General features: G+C 53.2%; 1 protein-coding gene across 1 annotated transcript in view; it reads right to left on the reverse strand.

Annotated features, from left to right (window-relative positions):
- Positions 1–4,739: 4,739 nt before the first annotated feature.
- The window catches only part of RBL1 (RB transcriptional corepressor like 1), a 129,286-nt gene continuing 119,347 nt past the window's right edge, over positions 4,740–14,678 (reverse strand). The window contains 4 exon segments of the mRNA XM_075351752.1: positions 4,740–4,745; positions 4,912–4,991; positions 7,598–7,730; positions 7,860–8,021. Coding sequence (XP_075207867.1) covers positions 4,740–4,745; positions 4,912–4,991; positions 7,598–7,730; positions 7,860–8,021 — 381 coding nt within the window.

Here is a 14,678-nt window from a genome sequence, read left to right on the forward strand (position 1 = left end):
GCAGCTACTGCTGACTAAACAGTGGAGCTATGCGTGGATGTCTGACCTCCTTCGCACAAAGCTTGAAAACTGAGCAGCCGTGATCCCACGGGGGGTGTATAGCCAGAAGGGGAGGGGCCTTACACTTTTTAGTGTAATGCTTTGTGTGGCCTCCGGAGGCAGTAGCTATACACCCAATCGTCTGGGTCTCCCAATGGAGCGCCGAAGAAAAATGGCTGCCGGAGCTCTCAGGGGAGGAGGGAGCCGTGGGCGGCGACTAATAAAGTGCGGGAATCTGGTGCCCCACAGTGATTAGTGAGGGGGGAGGAGGACACCTAAAGTATGCTCCAGCCCTCACTGTCGACGTCAGGTCGACCGTCCCGCCCTTACCCCTGACTGGCAGGCCCGGGGGCGGGAGTTATGGTACTAGGCCGCATGAAGCCGGGGACTAAATTTAATACCGCGGCCGGCAAACAGGCGCGGTCGGCGCGGTAGTCCCGGTCGTCATAAAAATACAGCAGCCGATGCAGAGTCTGTGACACAAAACGCTCCATGCACCGTCCCCAAGGGGACACAGAGTACCTTTAGATGCAGGGCCCTGTCCCTGATGATACCAAGTCTCCTGTCCGTCAGATTCCCACAGGGGCTGCGGAGGGAGCCCGGTCCCAGTGAATGGATGACCGGTTAGGATCCCACTTCTCCCAGAGCCTCTAAGGGATGGGGAAGGAAAACGGCATGTGGCTCCAGCCTTTGTACCCGCAATGGGTACCTCAACCTTAGCAGCACCGCCGACTTAGTGGGGTGAGAAGGGAGCATGCCGGGGGTCCTGTGGGGGCCGTCTTTTCTTCCATCCGATACAATCAGCAGCTGCTGCTGACTAAAATGGGAGCTTGAGTGCATGTGTGCGACTGCTTTTGGACGTCCCAATTGTCTGGGTCTCCCAATGGAGCGACAAAGAAGAAGGGAATTTTGTTTACTTACCGTAAATTCCTTTTCTTCTAGCTCCTATTGGGAGACCCAGCACCCGCCCCTGTTCCCTTCGGGCTGTTTGTTCTTTTGTGTACACATGTTCATGTTGAATTGTTCCTTTGGTTCATGGTTTCAGTTCTCCGAACATCCTTCGGATCGAATTTACCTTAGACCATTTATAAGTTTCCTCCTTCCTGCTTTTGCACCAAAACTGAGGAGCCCGTGAGGCACGGGAGGGTGTATAGGCAGAGGGGAGGGGTTACACTTTTTAAAGTGTAATACTTTGTGTGGCCTCCGGAGGCAGAAGCTATACACCCCAATTGTCTGGGTCTCCCAATGGAGCGACAAAGAAATTCTCTATTCCTTCACCAAATTTGGGGGTGCGTCTTATAAAGCGAAAAATACGGTGTGTATAAATATAATATAATATAATATTATATATATATATATATATATATATATATATATATATATATATATATATATATATATATATATATATATATATATATATATATATATATATATATATATACACACACACATATACACACACACACGCACACATATATACACACACACACATACACATACATACTGTAGACCCCGGCCTCTCTTGTAATAGAAGGATTTTTGTGTACTCACCGTAAAATCTTTCTCTGAGTCTTCATTGGGGGACACAGGACCATGGGTTATGCTGCTGTCACTAGGAGGCTGACACTAAGTAAACAGAAAAAGTTAGCTCCTCCCCAGCAGTATAACCCCTGAGCCAGAGGCGGGCTCAATCAGTTTAGTGCACAAGCAGTAGGAGGAGAACCAAACAATCCTGGATAAAACAAGGTAAAAACTATGACCAATAGTCGTGTGACCAGTGGCCTGGGGATATGGCCACTGGGGTAACAGACAGGTAATATATAACAAATAACACAAGCAGGGTGGGTGCTGTGTCCCCCAATGAAGACTCAGAGAAAGAGATTTTACGGTGAGTACACAAAAATCCTTCTTTCTCTATCGTTTCATTGGGGGACACAGGACCATGGGACGTCCAAAAGCAGTCCCTGGGTGGGAAGAAAAACCATCACCGGAGATAGGAAGGCAACCGCTTCCCCCTGTCGGGCTTGCGCCAGACCTACAAAGCACCTACGTTGTTACAGGTGTGCCAATGCCATCCGCCAACCTTACACCAAGACTGGCCTCTGCCGAAGCTTGGGCGTGAACCTGGTAGAAAATAGTCAAGGTATGCCGACTAGAGCGGGTGGCGGACCAGGGGACCTGGTCGATCGACGACTGGAGTCCAATCGTTCAAGGGTGCCCCTTGCTCGATAGACCGCGGCGGAAGTCTGTCCTTCATGCGATAGTCTTCACAGATGGAGGAAAGGATCCATGTGATATTCTGGCCCTTGGCGCCAGCCTACGCTTCTTGGCAAGGGTGGCAGGATAGACTGACGGTCGGTGTAACCGAAAAATGGTGTCCTGCAGACACGAAAGACTGAGGGCTCGTACCAGCCCTGGAACGAACTATGCCCCTTTTAGGCTGAGAGAGGAGCCTAGAACCGAAAAAAAACGAAACCTAAAGTCCTCTGCTGGAAGGAACAGCGAGGTGTCTTGGACAGAAACGAAAGGTTCTGGCTGGAGCCCCCCCCCTTGTCCCGCTGGCGGAGCCGGAAAAGGGGGGAAAAACGACAAGAGGGCTGTCCGCCCTGATGCCGTCTGTAACGACCATATGGCCATGAGGAGCCCACCTATCAAAACAGGTGGGAGAAGGGAAAAAAGGGGTACCTTGAGCGAACCCATCACTGGATTAAGGTCCCACATTTTTAGTGAACGATGAAATAAATCTTCGAGGAACTGGATTCCCGGCCCTCTTCAATGTCTGCCATCATCTTGTCCACAGACCTGACCGAGCCAGCACCCGGGAGCCACTGGTGAGGCCATGTAACTTGGGACCTCTGAGTCCTGGTAGAATAGAGGGGCCCCGACACGGAAGAATTGTGCGGTCTGGAAGGAACCACGGGGCCTTTGCGAGGAGGTGAGTAAATTATGTGAACTATGCTCGTCTGGGCCACTCCCGAGCTATCGCTTGCCTTGGTCCATCTTGAGAACCCTCGAGACCATAGGAAGCCGCGGGAAGATGCACGAGAGCCTGAACAGGCTACATGACCGGTCTAGGGCGTCGTCATCTAGTCCAGAGCAGGTGCATACTCGAAGCACCATTGACTGAGATTTGGATCGGAAGGCCAAAAAGGTCCACGACCGGAGGACTACCTTCGCCATAGATCTGGCTGTTGATTTCCGTGTGGAGCCCTTTACCTACGCGAGGTCTATCCTACAGCAGAAAATCGACCGTCCAAACGTCCACGCTAGGGATGTGCTGCCGAGATTAGCGAGTGAAGGGACTCGTCCCAGAGCAAGATCTTCTTAGCCTCTCCCTTGCCATGACACTCTCTGCGTCTTCCTGGTGGATGCTGCACATCACCGCTGTGACATGGTCCGACTGGAACCTGGCTGGGTAACCACGACCTAGAGAAGAAATTGTAACCGGGCTAACCAAACTGGCTCTGAAGTCCGGAATGTTGGAGGAGAGACGACGCTCTAGGGGTGTCCCTCGGGACCGTGCCGAGGAATGGTGGGATAGCATACCCTAGCACGGGAGGCTGGTGACGGTTGATAATAAGCTCCAGAGGAGGAAAGGGAAGCTTCCCAGGGATGGTAGCGAAGACTGGTCCGCTAGGAGGAGATTGGCGGGTCACCCGCGAAGACGGAACCATCCTGTCTCCGTTCTTCAGTGTGTTCCGTTGGGGAGTCCGGGATGAAATCTGGTATGTGCACCGTAGCTATCACCGCCACAGGCTGTCGAGGACTCGCATAGCCAAACCACCGAAGGGAAGAAACGGGAGCGGGAGGCAAAGAGCACGCGGGGCTCTGTGCCAGGAGGGAAACTACTCCTGCGTGAGGAGTAGCCACCCTTGAACGGCTCGAATACTGTGCCTGAGGGATGATGGACCGGACCGGGCCGGGTCTGGGAGGACTCCTTCCGGTAGCTCAGCTACCCTAGTAGCGATGGAAGGGGAAGCTTCCTAGAGGGTGATGATGGTCTAAACCTCAAGGCGAGGGTCCCTGAAGGGAGACTCTGGGCCTCCCGGTCGTTTCTGGGCGGAGAAAGCCTAGCAGCTCTGCAGAGTAGGATGCGTAGGGACAGTGATCCCTGCAAGCGTTTTTAGAAGGCTGGAACGGTCCGCAGCCATGCCAGGCGGAGATGGCTGTTGTAGGGATAAAGGCTTCCAGACGGGTTGCGGCGTGGACGGGGCTGCGTGAGGGAACGATCCTGGTGCATCAGGGCCGATGCCGGGAAAGGGATATACCCTTCCCTTACGTAGCCTAGGGGAGAGAGTAGTCTACCCTAACGTAGCCTAGGGATAAACTAGACTCTCCTATCTCCGAAAGGGCGTTCCCGACAGTCGGAAAAAAAGTCAGCGACTTCCTAGATGTCGAATCTGCGTTCCTGATCCCGAGTCAGAGGTCTCGATGGTGGTCACACTGATGCTAGAGGTTCAGGCCGAGTAGCGGGCAGACATCAGGTTTGTGAAAAGAGGGTACTCACTCAAGAAGATACCCAGCCCTGGGTCGGCATAGGTGGGACGTGGACCGCTGTATATGGTGACCGCGAAGTCCCTGCGGAGCGGCACGATAGTGACGAGAAGCCCGGACGAACCCAGGCGGGTCGCATAAAGGGTAGCGTGCCGCTTCCTTTCGGAGCCCCCTTCGAGAAAAGGCAAGACAAATAAACGGACTTACCACTGGGAAAAATCACGTCCGGGGATTATCCATGATCACGCAGTCACGGTGCGAACTGGATGTCCACTGAAAAAACCGCAGTGGCCCCCACCTTGTTCCCTGCAAAGAGGCATGCCCCCTCTCTCCAGAGCCCTTTGGGGGGATGAAAATGACAATAACACGACTTACCGCTGGTAAACGCCATGTCTGGTTGCTGTCTGTGATCATCAGCGACTCCAGTTTAGTATGCCCCTTCTCTCCGAAATCGCCTTGGAGAAGAGAAAAAAGACAATGACAAGACTTACTGCTGGTCAACTCCGTGTCTGGTAGTTGTCTGTGAGCCCGCGGTAACTCGGCGAGCTCTGGATGTCCTCTGAGCACATAACGGTCTGCTTCAAATGTCTTAAGGGAGACCTGCGTGCACGGAGAGAAGAGGGCTGTCCGTAGCCTTACGGCTTGACTCACCATTTGTAGCAGGCTATTCCTCATGCGCCAAGACCTCTAGGTCCTGCTCGGAATCCAGCAGAGGTGGAAGCCTGGGCCATCACCCGAGAGGTCGGAAGACTGCCGGCGGAAGGACAGTCTGGACCTGGGGGGTAAGTGGAAACTGGGGAGCCACAAGGACGAGACCTGGCGGGTCCGCTTCCAGCATAGGAGAAAAGGTCCCTGGTACGGGACTCACCTCCCCGAGGGGATTGCGCCAGTCCTATGGATGGTATGACCGAGCATCGGCCAGAGACGCGGCGCATGCGCACGAACCCGAGGGACGTAGCGAGGGGAGTTATGGCCTGAGACAGGGCGTTACCAGCCGGCAGGGTCAAAAGCAATCTGACATCTCCTTGAAAATAACTCACAAAAGAGGGGACCGAGTCTTGGGCTTACCGGCCCAAAATCACTAAAAAGTCGAGCTGGAAACGCTATGTACTAAAAAACGTGATAGAAAACAAGTGCCCGCATAAGCAATGTAGGAGTCAATGTATGTTTAATAAAAAAAAAAATTGACCCAATATAAAAAATATACACTACAATAAGAGTGTGTACTGTATTTCCCCGAAAAAAGTTGCTGCAGCCTCAGCAATCCGCAGACCGGGAGTCTGCCATAATCTTTTTTTTTTTTTTTTTAAATAAAATGAACACTGAGTGAGCGGGAAAAAATATCCCCCACCCCCCTGATGATGCCTGGGGCAGAGCGGAGGGCGGAGAAGGAGAGGCCGGCGGCCAATAGCGCTGCGCAGGAGGCGGGCCTGGGACGCCGAGGACCAGGCCGAAGCCGGGGGCTAAATTTTTGACGCTGCCGCGGCAGAGGCAGCGAACCCGGCCACAAGGCGGCGTCGTCGTAGCCTGGGACGCCGAGGGCCAGGCCGAAGCCGGGGCCTAAATTCTTACAGTGCCGCGCGGGCAAAAGCAGCGCCGGCGGACCCGGCCGCAAGGCGGCGCCGGCGGACCCGGCCGCAAGGCAGCGGCGCCGCAGCCTGGGACGCCGAGGACCAGGCTGAAGCCGGGGGCTAAATTTTGATGCTGCCGCGCGGGCAGAGGCAGCGCCGGCGCCCCGATCGCAAGGCGGCGTCGCAGTCGCGAATCGAATCGCCCGACCTAGGCGTCTGCAGGGAGCTCCGCGGACGTAGCGGGGGTGGCCGGCGACTAGGCCCAGACCGGGGCCTAAATTTCTGCAGCCGCCCGAGGGGAGAAGGTAGGTGTCCTATCTGATCCGCGGCGCGCTCCGGAGTGCAGGCTGGGACTCTGCACATGCTCCTGTGTGCTCCGCTCGCAGAAGGGATGGCTGCGGGCACCAGGAAGCCGGCTGAAGAAGGCAGGGAGGTGGACGCTGGTGGGGGGGGAAGCCCCTAAATGTAGCAGCGCTGCGGGCCCCATCCTAGATCGAGACGCGCTGTGGTCCAGTCCCTATTTGCCAAGCCCCTTGCGCCCTTTGGGGTGATACTGCAGAGCGGATAGGGGGTGCCCAGGAAGACTCTGCCCCACACGAACACACCAGGGATTGGTACCGCGGGAATGGACGGGGGCGAGGGCCCGAAGACTCAAACCTCTGCGACCCTAGGGAGTGGTACCCACCGGGCTGCGAGAGCTGAGGAAGAGAAGTACGATACCTGCAGAAACAGAGAAGTACCACAGATGAGAGCGACGAGCGTCGCCGAGAAAAAATGAAAAAATACGCAAAAAATCAAGTGGCTGAAGGGGGCCCAGTCGGCCCACATCAGCCTCCTACGACACTAAGCAAAAAACTGGTTGAGCCCGCCTCCGGCTCAGGGGTTATACTGCTGGGGAGGAGCTAACTTTTTCTGTTTACTTAGTGTCAGCCTCCTAGTGACAGCAGCATAACCCATGGTCCTGTGTCCCCCAATGAAACGATAGAGAAATATATATATACAGCAGTGTCAGTGTGCACGGCTAAGTCTGTTAAAGTTATGTCCATCATGCAGCGCAGCCTGCACAGGCCCTCGAAAACCTGGAGCCGGCCCTATCAGGAAGCGCACAGTTTTGTCCAGCAGCTTAACCTGTTAAAGTGTGAATCAGGAGCAACACACATACGCAGACCTTTATGGGCAAGCAGCAGACTGCATTTTTACTAAAGGAAATGAGAAGACTCGCTTAAGAGCCTGGGTCAACCCAAATTTGTCTACATAAAAGATCTATTAAAATACTTGAAACTAAAAAGGTTTACACAACCGACAAAAGCACAAAGATTGTTCACACGTGTCTAGTTTTTAGCGGGAAAAAAAAAACCTGAATTGAAGTGTTAAGATATACTTTCTGACCCATTAACTTTAATCTTTTCCACTGTCACAGCCCATAGATGCCACTATCCTTCCTTATACATGCTTACATTTAGAAGCAGATGAGTAAAGAGTAACTATACCTCTTCTGCAAGAGCCTCCAAGATCAGTGCGCACTTCTTTCAGACGAGGATGAATGATTGGTGAAGCGGGCATCATTGGGAGATGTCCTAAGCCTGCTTCATTGCCAGTTTCAAAGTTGCTTGGCATTATCACCTGAAAGTGAGACGAAATGTATCAGAAACGCAACCAACATATCTGTAACAGGTTCAGCTTTATAATGACCATCTTTGCGCTGTGTGCACGAATACTGCATTAAACATGCAATTTATAAACAATACATGCCTCCTCACAGGTCGGCACAGTCTCCGATGCCCCAAGTAGCTCCCACAGAACAGAGCTGCTTGTCCACGCTCTCTCCTCCAAGATCTGTTCTTCAATGCTGTTAAGGTGCTTCACCATATCTCGTGACAACCCCTCCTCGGACCGGATAACCACTTCAATGACCTATGTAAAACAAAAAAGAAGGGAATTTTGTTACTTACCGTAAATTCCTTTTCTTCTAGCTCCTATTGGGAGACCCAGACGATTGGGTGTATAGTACTGCCTCCGGAGGCCACACACAGCATTACACTAAAAAGTGTAAGGCCCCTCCCCTTCTGGCTATACACCCCCAGTGGGATCACTGGCTCACCAGTTTTAGTGCAAAAGCAAGAAGGAGGAAAGCCAATAACTGGTTTAAACAAATTCACTCCGAAGTAACATCGGAGAACTGAAAACCATTCAACATGAACAACATGTGTACCCGAAAAACAACCAAAAATCCCGAAGGACAACAGGGCGGGTGCTGGGTCTCCCAATAGGAGCTAGAAGAAAAGGAATTTACGGTAAGTAACAAAATTCCCTTCTTCTTCGGCGCTCCATTGGGAGACCCAGACGATTGGGACGTCAAAAAGCTGTCCCTGGGTGGGTAAAGAAATACCTGATGTTAGAGCTGCAAAGACAGCCCTCCCCTACGGGGAGGCAACTGCCGCCTGCAGGACTCTTCTACCTAGGCTGGCGTCCGCCGAAGCATAGGTATGCACCTGATAATGTTTGGTGAAAGTGTGCAGACTCGACCAGGTAGCTGCCTGGCACACCTGTTGAGCCGTAGCCTGGTGTCGTAATGCCCAGGACGCACCCACGGCTCTGGTAGAATGGGCCTTCAGCCCTGATGGAACCGGAAGCCCAGCAGAACGGTAGGCTTCAAGAATTGGTTCTTTGATCCATCGAGCCAGGGTGGCTTTGGAAGCCTGCGACCCTTTGCGCTTACCAGCGACAAGGACAAAGAGTGTATCCGAGCGGCGCAGGGGCGCCGTGCGGGAAATGTAGATTCTGAGTGCTCTCACCAGATCCAACAAATGTAAATCCTTTTCATACCGATGAACTGCATGCGGATAAAAGGAAGGCAAGGAGATATCCTGATTGAGATGAAAAGAGGATACCACCTTAGGGAGAAACTCCTGAATGGGGCGCAGCACTACCTTGTCCTGGTGGAACACCAGGAAAGGAGCTTTGGATGACAGCGCTGCTAGCTCAGACACTCTCCGAAGAGACGTGACCGCTACCAGAAAGGCCACTTTCTGTGAGAGTCGAGAAAGTGACACATCCCTCAGAGGCTCGAAGGGCGGCTTCTGGAGAGCAACAAGGACCTTGTTTAGATCCCACGGATCTAACGGCCGCCTGTACGGAGGTACGATATGACAAACCCCCTGCAGGAACGTGCGCACCTGAGAAAGTCGTGCTAGACGCTTCTGAAAAAACACGGATAGTGCCGAGACTTGCCCTTTAAGGGAGCCGAGCGACAAGCCAGTTTCCAACCCAGATTGCAGGAAGGAAAGAACGACAGGTAACGCGAATGGCCAGGGGGATACTCCTTGTGCAGAGCACCAGGATAAGAAAATCTTCCACGTTCTGTGGTAGATCTTAGCAGAAGTGGACTTCCTAGCCTGTCTCATGGTGGCCACGACCCCTTGGGGTAATCCTGAAGACGCTAGGATCCAGGACTCAATGGCCACACAGTCAGGTTCAGGGCCGCAGAATTCCGATGGAAAAACGGCCCTTGGGACAGTAAGTCTGGACGGTCTGGTAGTGCCCACGGTTGGCCGACCGTGAGATGCCACAGATCCGGGTACCACGACCTCCTCGGCCAGTCTGGGGCGACGAGTATGACGCGGCCGCAATCGGATCTGATCTTGCGTAACCCTCTGGGCAAGAGTGCCAGAGGTGGAAACACATAAGGGAGCCGGAACTGCGACCAATCTTGCACTAAGGCGTCTGCCGCCAGAGCTCTTTGATCGCGAGACCGCGCTATGAAGGTCGGGACCTTGGTGTTGTGCCGAGACACCATTAGGTCGACGTCCGGCACCCCCCAGCGGCGGCAGATTTCCTGAAACACGTCCGGGTGAAGGGACCATTCCCCTGCGTCCATGCCCTGGCGACTGAGGAAGTCTGCTTCCCAGTTTTCTACGCCCGGGATGTGAACTGCTGATATGGTGGATGCTCTTTCCTCCACCCACATCAGAATCCGCCTGACTTCCTGGAAGGCTTGCCGACTGCGTATCCCTCCTTGGTGGTTGATGTACGCCACCGCTGTGGAGTTGTCCGACTGAATTCGGATCTGCTTTCCTTCCAGCCACTGCTGGAAGGCTAATAGGGCAAGATACACTGCCCTGATTTCCAGAACATTGATCTGAAGGGTGGACTCCTGCTGAGTCCACGTCCCTTGAGCCCTGTGGTGGAGAAAAACTGCTCCCCACCCTGACAGACTCGCGTCTGTCGTGACCACTGCCCAGGATGGGGGCAGGAATGATCTTCCTTGTGATAATGAGGTGGGAAGAAGCCACCATTGCAGCGAGTCCTTGGCCGTCTGAGAAAGGGAGACTTTCCTGTCTAGGGAAGTTGTCTTCCCGTCCCATTGGCGGAGAATGTCCCATTGAAGTGGGCGCAGATGAAACTGCGCAAACGGGACTGCCTCCATTGCTGCCACCATCTTCCCTAGGAAGTGCATGAGGCGCCTTAAGGGGTGCGACTGACCCTGAAGGAGAGACTGCACCCCTGTCTGTAGTGACCGCTGCTTGTTCAGCGGAAGCTTCACTATCGCTGAGAGAGTATGAAACTCCATGCCAAGATACGTTAGTGATCGAGTCGGTGCCAGGTTTGACTTTGAAAAGTTGATGATCCACCCGAAAGTCTGGAGAGTCTCCAGCGCAACATTCAGGCTGTGTTGGCATGCCTCTTGAGATGGTGCTTTTACAAGTAGATCGTCTAAATAAGGGATCACGGAATGTCCCTGAGAATGCAAGACTGCTACCACTGCCGCCATGACCTTGGTGAAAACCCGTGGGGCTGTCGCCAGACCAAATGGCAGAGCTACGAACTGGAGATGGTCGTCTCCTATCACGAAACGTAGAAAACGTTGGTGCTCTGTAGCAATCGGCACGTGGAGATAAGCATCTTTGATGTCTATTGATGCAAGGAAATCTCCTTGAGACATTGAGGCAATGACGGAGCGGAGAGATTCCATCCGGAACCGCCTGGCGTTCACATGCTTGTTGAGCAGCTTTAGGTCCAGAACAGGACGAAACGAGCCGTCCTTTTTTGGAACCACAAAGAGATTGGAGTAAAAACCTTGCCCTTGTTCCTGCTGAGGGACAGGGATCACCACTCCTTCTGCTTTTAGTGAGCACACCGCCTGCAGAAGGGCATCTGCTCGGTCGGGATGTGGGGAGGTTCTGAAGAACCGAGGCGGAGGACGAGAACTGAACTCTATCCTGTACCCGTGAGACAAAATGTCTGTTACCCACCGGTCTTTGACCTGTGGCAGCCAAATGTCGCAAAAGCGGGAGAGCCTGCCACCGACCGAGGATGCGGAGGGATGAGGCCGAAAGTCATGAGGCAGCCGCCTTGGAAGCGGTTCCTCCGGATGCTTTCTTGGGGCGTGAGTGAGCCCGCCAGGAATCTGAGCTCCTTTGCTCCTTCTGAGTCCCTTTGGACGAGGAGAATTGGGTCTTGCCGGAGCCTCGAAAGGACCGAAACCTCGACTGCCACTTCCTCTGTTGAGGTTTGCTTGATCTGGGCTGGGGTAAGGAGGAGTCTTTACCCTTGGATTGCTTAATGATTTCAGCCAATTGTTCACCAAACAGTCTATCTACAGATAGTGGCAAGCTGGTTAAACATTTTTTGGAAGCAGAATCCGCTTTCCATTCCTTTAACCACAAGGCTCTGCGCAAAACCACAGAGTTGGCGGACGCCATTGAGGTACGGCTTGTAGAGTCCAGGACAGCGTTGATAGCGTAAGTCGCAAACGCAGACATTTGCGAGGTTAGGGACGCTACTCGCGGCACTGCTGGACGTATGATAGATTCCACCTGTGCCAGACCAGCTGAAATGGCTTGGAGTGCCCACACGGCCGCGAATGCTGGAGCAAACGACGCGCCGATAGCTTCATAGACAGACTTTAACCAAAGGTCCATCTGTCTGTCATTGGCATCTTTAAGTGAAGCCCCATCCTCCACTGCAACTATGGATCTAGCCGCAAGCCTGGAGATTGGGGGGTCCACCTTTGGACACTGGGTCCAGCGTTTGACCACGTCAGGGGGAAAGGGATAACGTGTATCCTTAAGACGTTTGGAGAAACGCTTGTCTGGGTAAGCATGGTGTTTCTGGACTGATTCTCTGAAGTCAGCGTGGTCCAGAAAAGTACTCAGTTTACGCTTGGGATACCTGAAATGGAACTTCTCCTGCTGTGCAGCTGCCTCCTCTGCAGAAGGGGCAGGGGGAGAAATTTCCAATAGACTATTGATGGCCGCAATAAGGTCATTTACCATGGCGTCACCATCAGGAGTATCCAGATTGAGAGCGGTTTCAGGATTAGACTCCTGATCCCCCTCCTCTGTCTCATCATGTAGAGACTCTTCTCGCTGAGACCCTGATCCGCGTGATGACGTGGGGGGGTCTCTCCCAGCGAGCACGCTTAGGCTGCCTGGGACTGTCATCTGAATCAGAGCCGTCAGGCTGAGATGCCTGGGACCCCCTTGAAGCACGGATTAACTCCAACTGAGGGGGACCGGGGAACGTTGCCGCAGCAGTGTCCATGGTCTGAGTAACTGGCCTGGCCTGCAAGGTCTCTAGTATCTTTGTCATAGTGACAGACATCTTGTCAGCAAAAACTGCAAACTCTGTCCCCGTCACCGGGACAGGGTTCACCGGCGACTCTGCCTGGGCCACTACCACCATAGACTCCGGCTGACGAAGTGGCACAGGGACCGAACATTGCACACAATGGGGGTCATTGTAACCTGCCGGTAGATCAGCCCCACAAGCGGCACAAGCAGCGCTTACAGCCTGTGTCTTGGCACCCTTGCGTTTTGCGGATGACATGTTGTCGTCTCCTCAGAGCAAGATAGGGTATACAGCCAAGAAGCGACCTTACAGTGCAATATATATATACATATATATATATATATGGTATAGAGAAAAAAGGGTACACCAATATAACACTGTGGCACTAGTGGGGCCAGCACTAAAAGTGCTGCTTACCGCCCGCTTAACGCGGGTGTGTGGTCGCCAGAAATCCCTTGTCTGGGTCTCCCAGAGCCTGTGTCCGTTCTCCAGCCAGACTGCATGTAGGAATGGCTGCCGGCGTCCTATGGAGAGGGGCGGGCCCTGGGCGTGTGCAGACAAAGAGCGGGAAACCAGCGTCCCCCTGTGCTCAGTGAGAGGGCTGGAGCATGTAAATAAGACTCCAGCCCTCGGCGCTGAGTAATCGTACAGCGTCTCTCCCTTGCCCTGATTGACAGGGTGGGGGCGGGAACGAAGCGGAGCTAGGCCGCAGAAGCCGGGGACTAAATTTATAAGCGACGCCGTCGTAAAAGCACGGTCGGCGCTAAGTCCCCGGCGCACTACAAGTCGCAGCCGCACCGCCGCTCCAGGGGCGGTCGGCGCGGCAGTCCCCAACACATAAAGTCACTCAGAAAAACTGTAGTGACTGTAACCCCAGCGCGCAGCGCTACTGTCCCCGGCGCACTAGCACACCCAGCAAGTCTGGAATGTGCGCGGCCTGTTTGGGACACAGAGTACCTGAATGTCGCAGGGCCTTGTCCCTGAACGGTACCCAGCTCCGTATCCAGCAGGTTCCATGGGTCTGTGGATGGAGCCCGGCCTCAGGGCTTGGGGGCCGGTAAGATCCCACTTCCTCAGAGCCCCTCAGGGGGATGGGGAAGGAAAACAGCATGTGGGCTCCAGCCTCCGTACCCACAGTGGGTACCTCAACCTTAACAAACACCGCCGACATAAAGTGGGGTGAGAAGGGAGCATGCTGGGGGCCCTAGTATGGGCCCTCTTTTCTTCCATCCGACATAGTCAGCAGCTGCTGCTGACTAAACAGTGGAGCTATGCGTGGATGTCTGACCTCCTTCGCACAAAGCAGAAAACTGGTGAGCCAGTGATCCCACTGGGGGTGTATAGCCAGAAGGGGAGGGGCCTTACACTTTTTAGTGTAATGCTTTGTGTGGCCTCCGGAGGCAGTACTATACACCCAATCGTCTGGGTCTCCCAATGGAGCGCCGAAGAAAAACACATTTTATGCTTTCTTCCATCTTTTTATATATTTTCTACCTGCAATAAGACACTTCTGGGCAATTGAGATTTACAATAAAACTGCTGTAAGTTGCCAGTTTCCTTCATTAAGAAGCTGTGTCTTCTGGAGCACAAAATGTAAATGAAATTTATCTATATTTCCACAAACCATAGTTTTTCTATTGGCAGCTACGCTTAAAATTATTTTCCCCTTCTCCCTCTTGGTTTATCTGCACAAGGTGGTAGATACCCGAAAAATCACTAGTGTTGACTGGCAAGTATCCATATAGCACCCAGAGAGGATAGTGCACTGGCCCTAAAAATAAAGAAGGGAATTTTGTTTACTTACCGTAAATTCCTTTTCTTCTAGCTCCTATTGGGAGACCCAGACAATTGGGGTGTATAGCTTCTGCCTCCGGAGGCCACACAAAGTATTACACTTTAAAAAGTGTAACCCCTCCCCTCTGCCTATACACCCTCCCGTGCATCACGGGCTCCTCAGTTTTGGTGCAAAAGCAGGAAGGAGGAAACTTATAAATTGGTCTA

This window comes from Anomaloglossus baeobatrachus, chromosome 5 (assembly GCF_048569485.1).
Source record: "Anomaloglossus baeobatrachus isolate aAnoBae1 chromosome 5, aAnoBae1.hap1, whole genome shotgun sequence".
NCBI classification, from domain to species: domain Eukaryota; kingdom Metazoa; phylum Chordata; class Amphibia; order Anura; family Aromobatidae; genus Anomaloglossus; species Anomaloglossus baeobatrachus.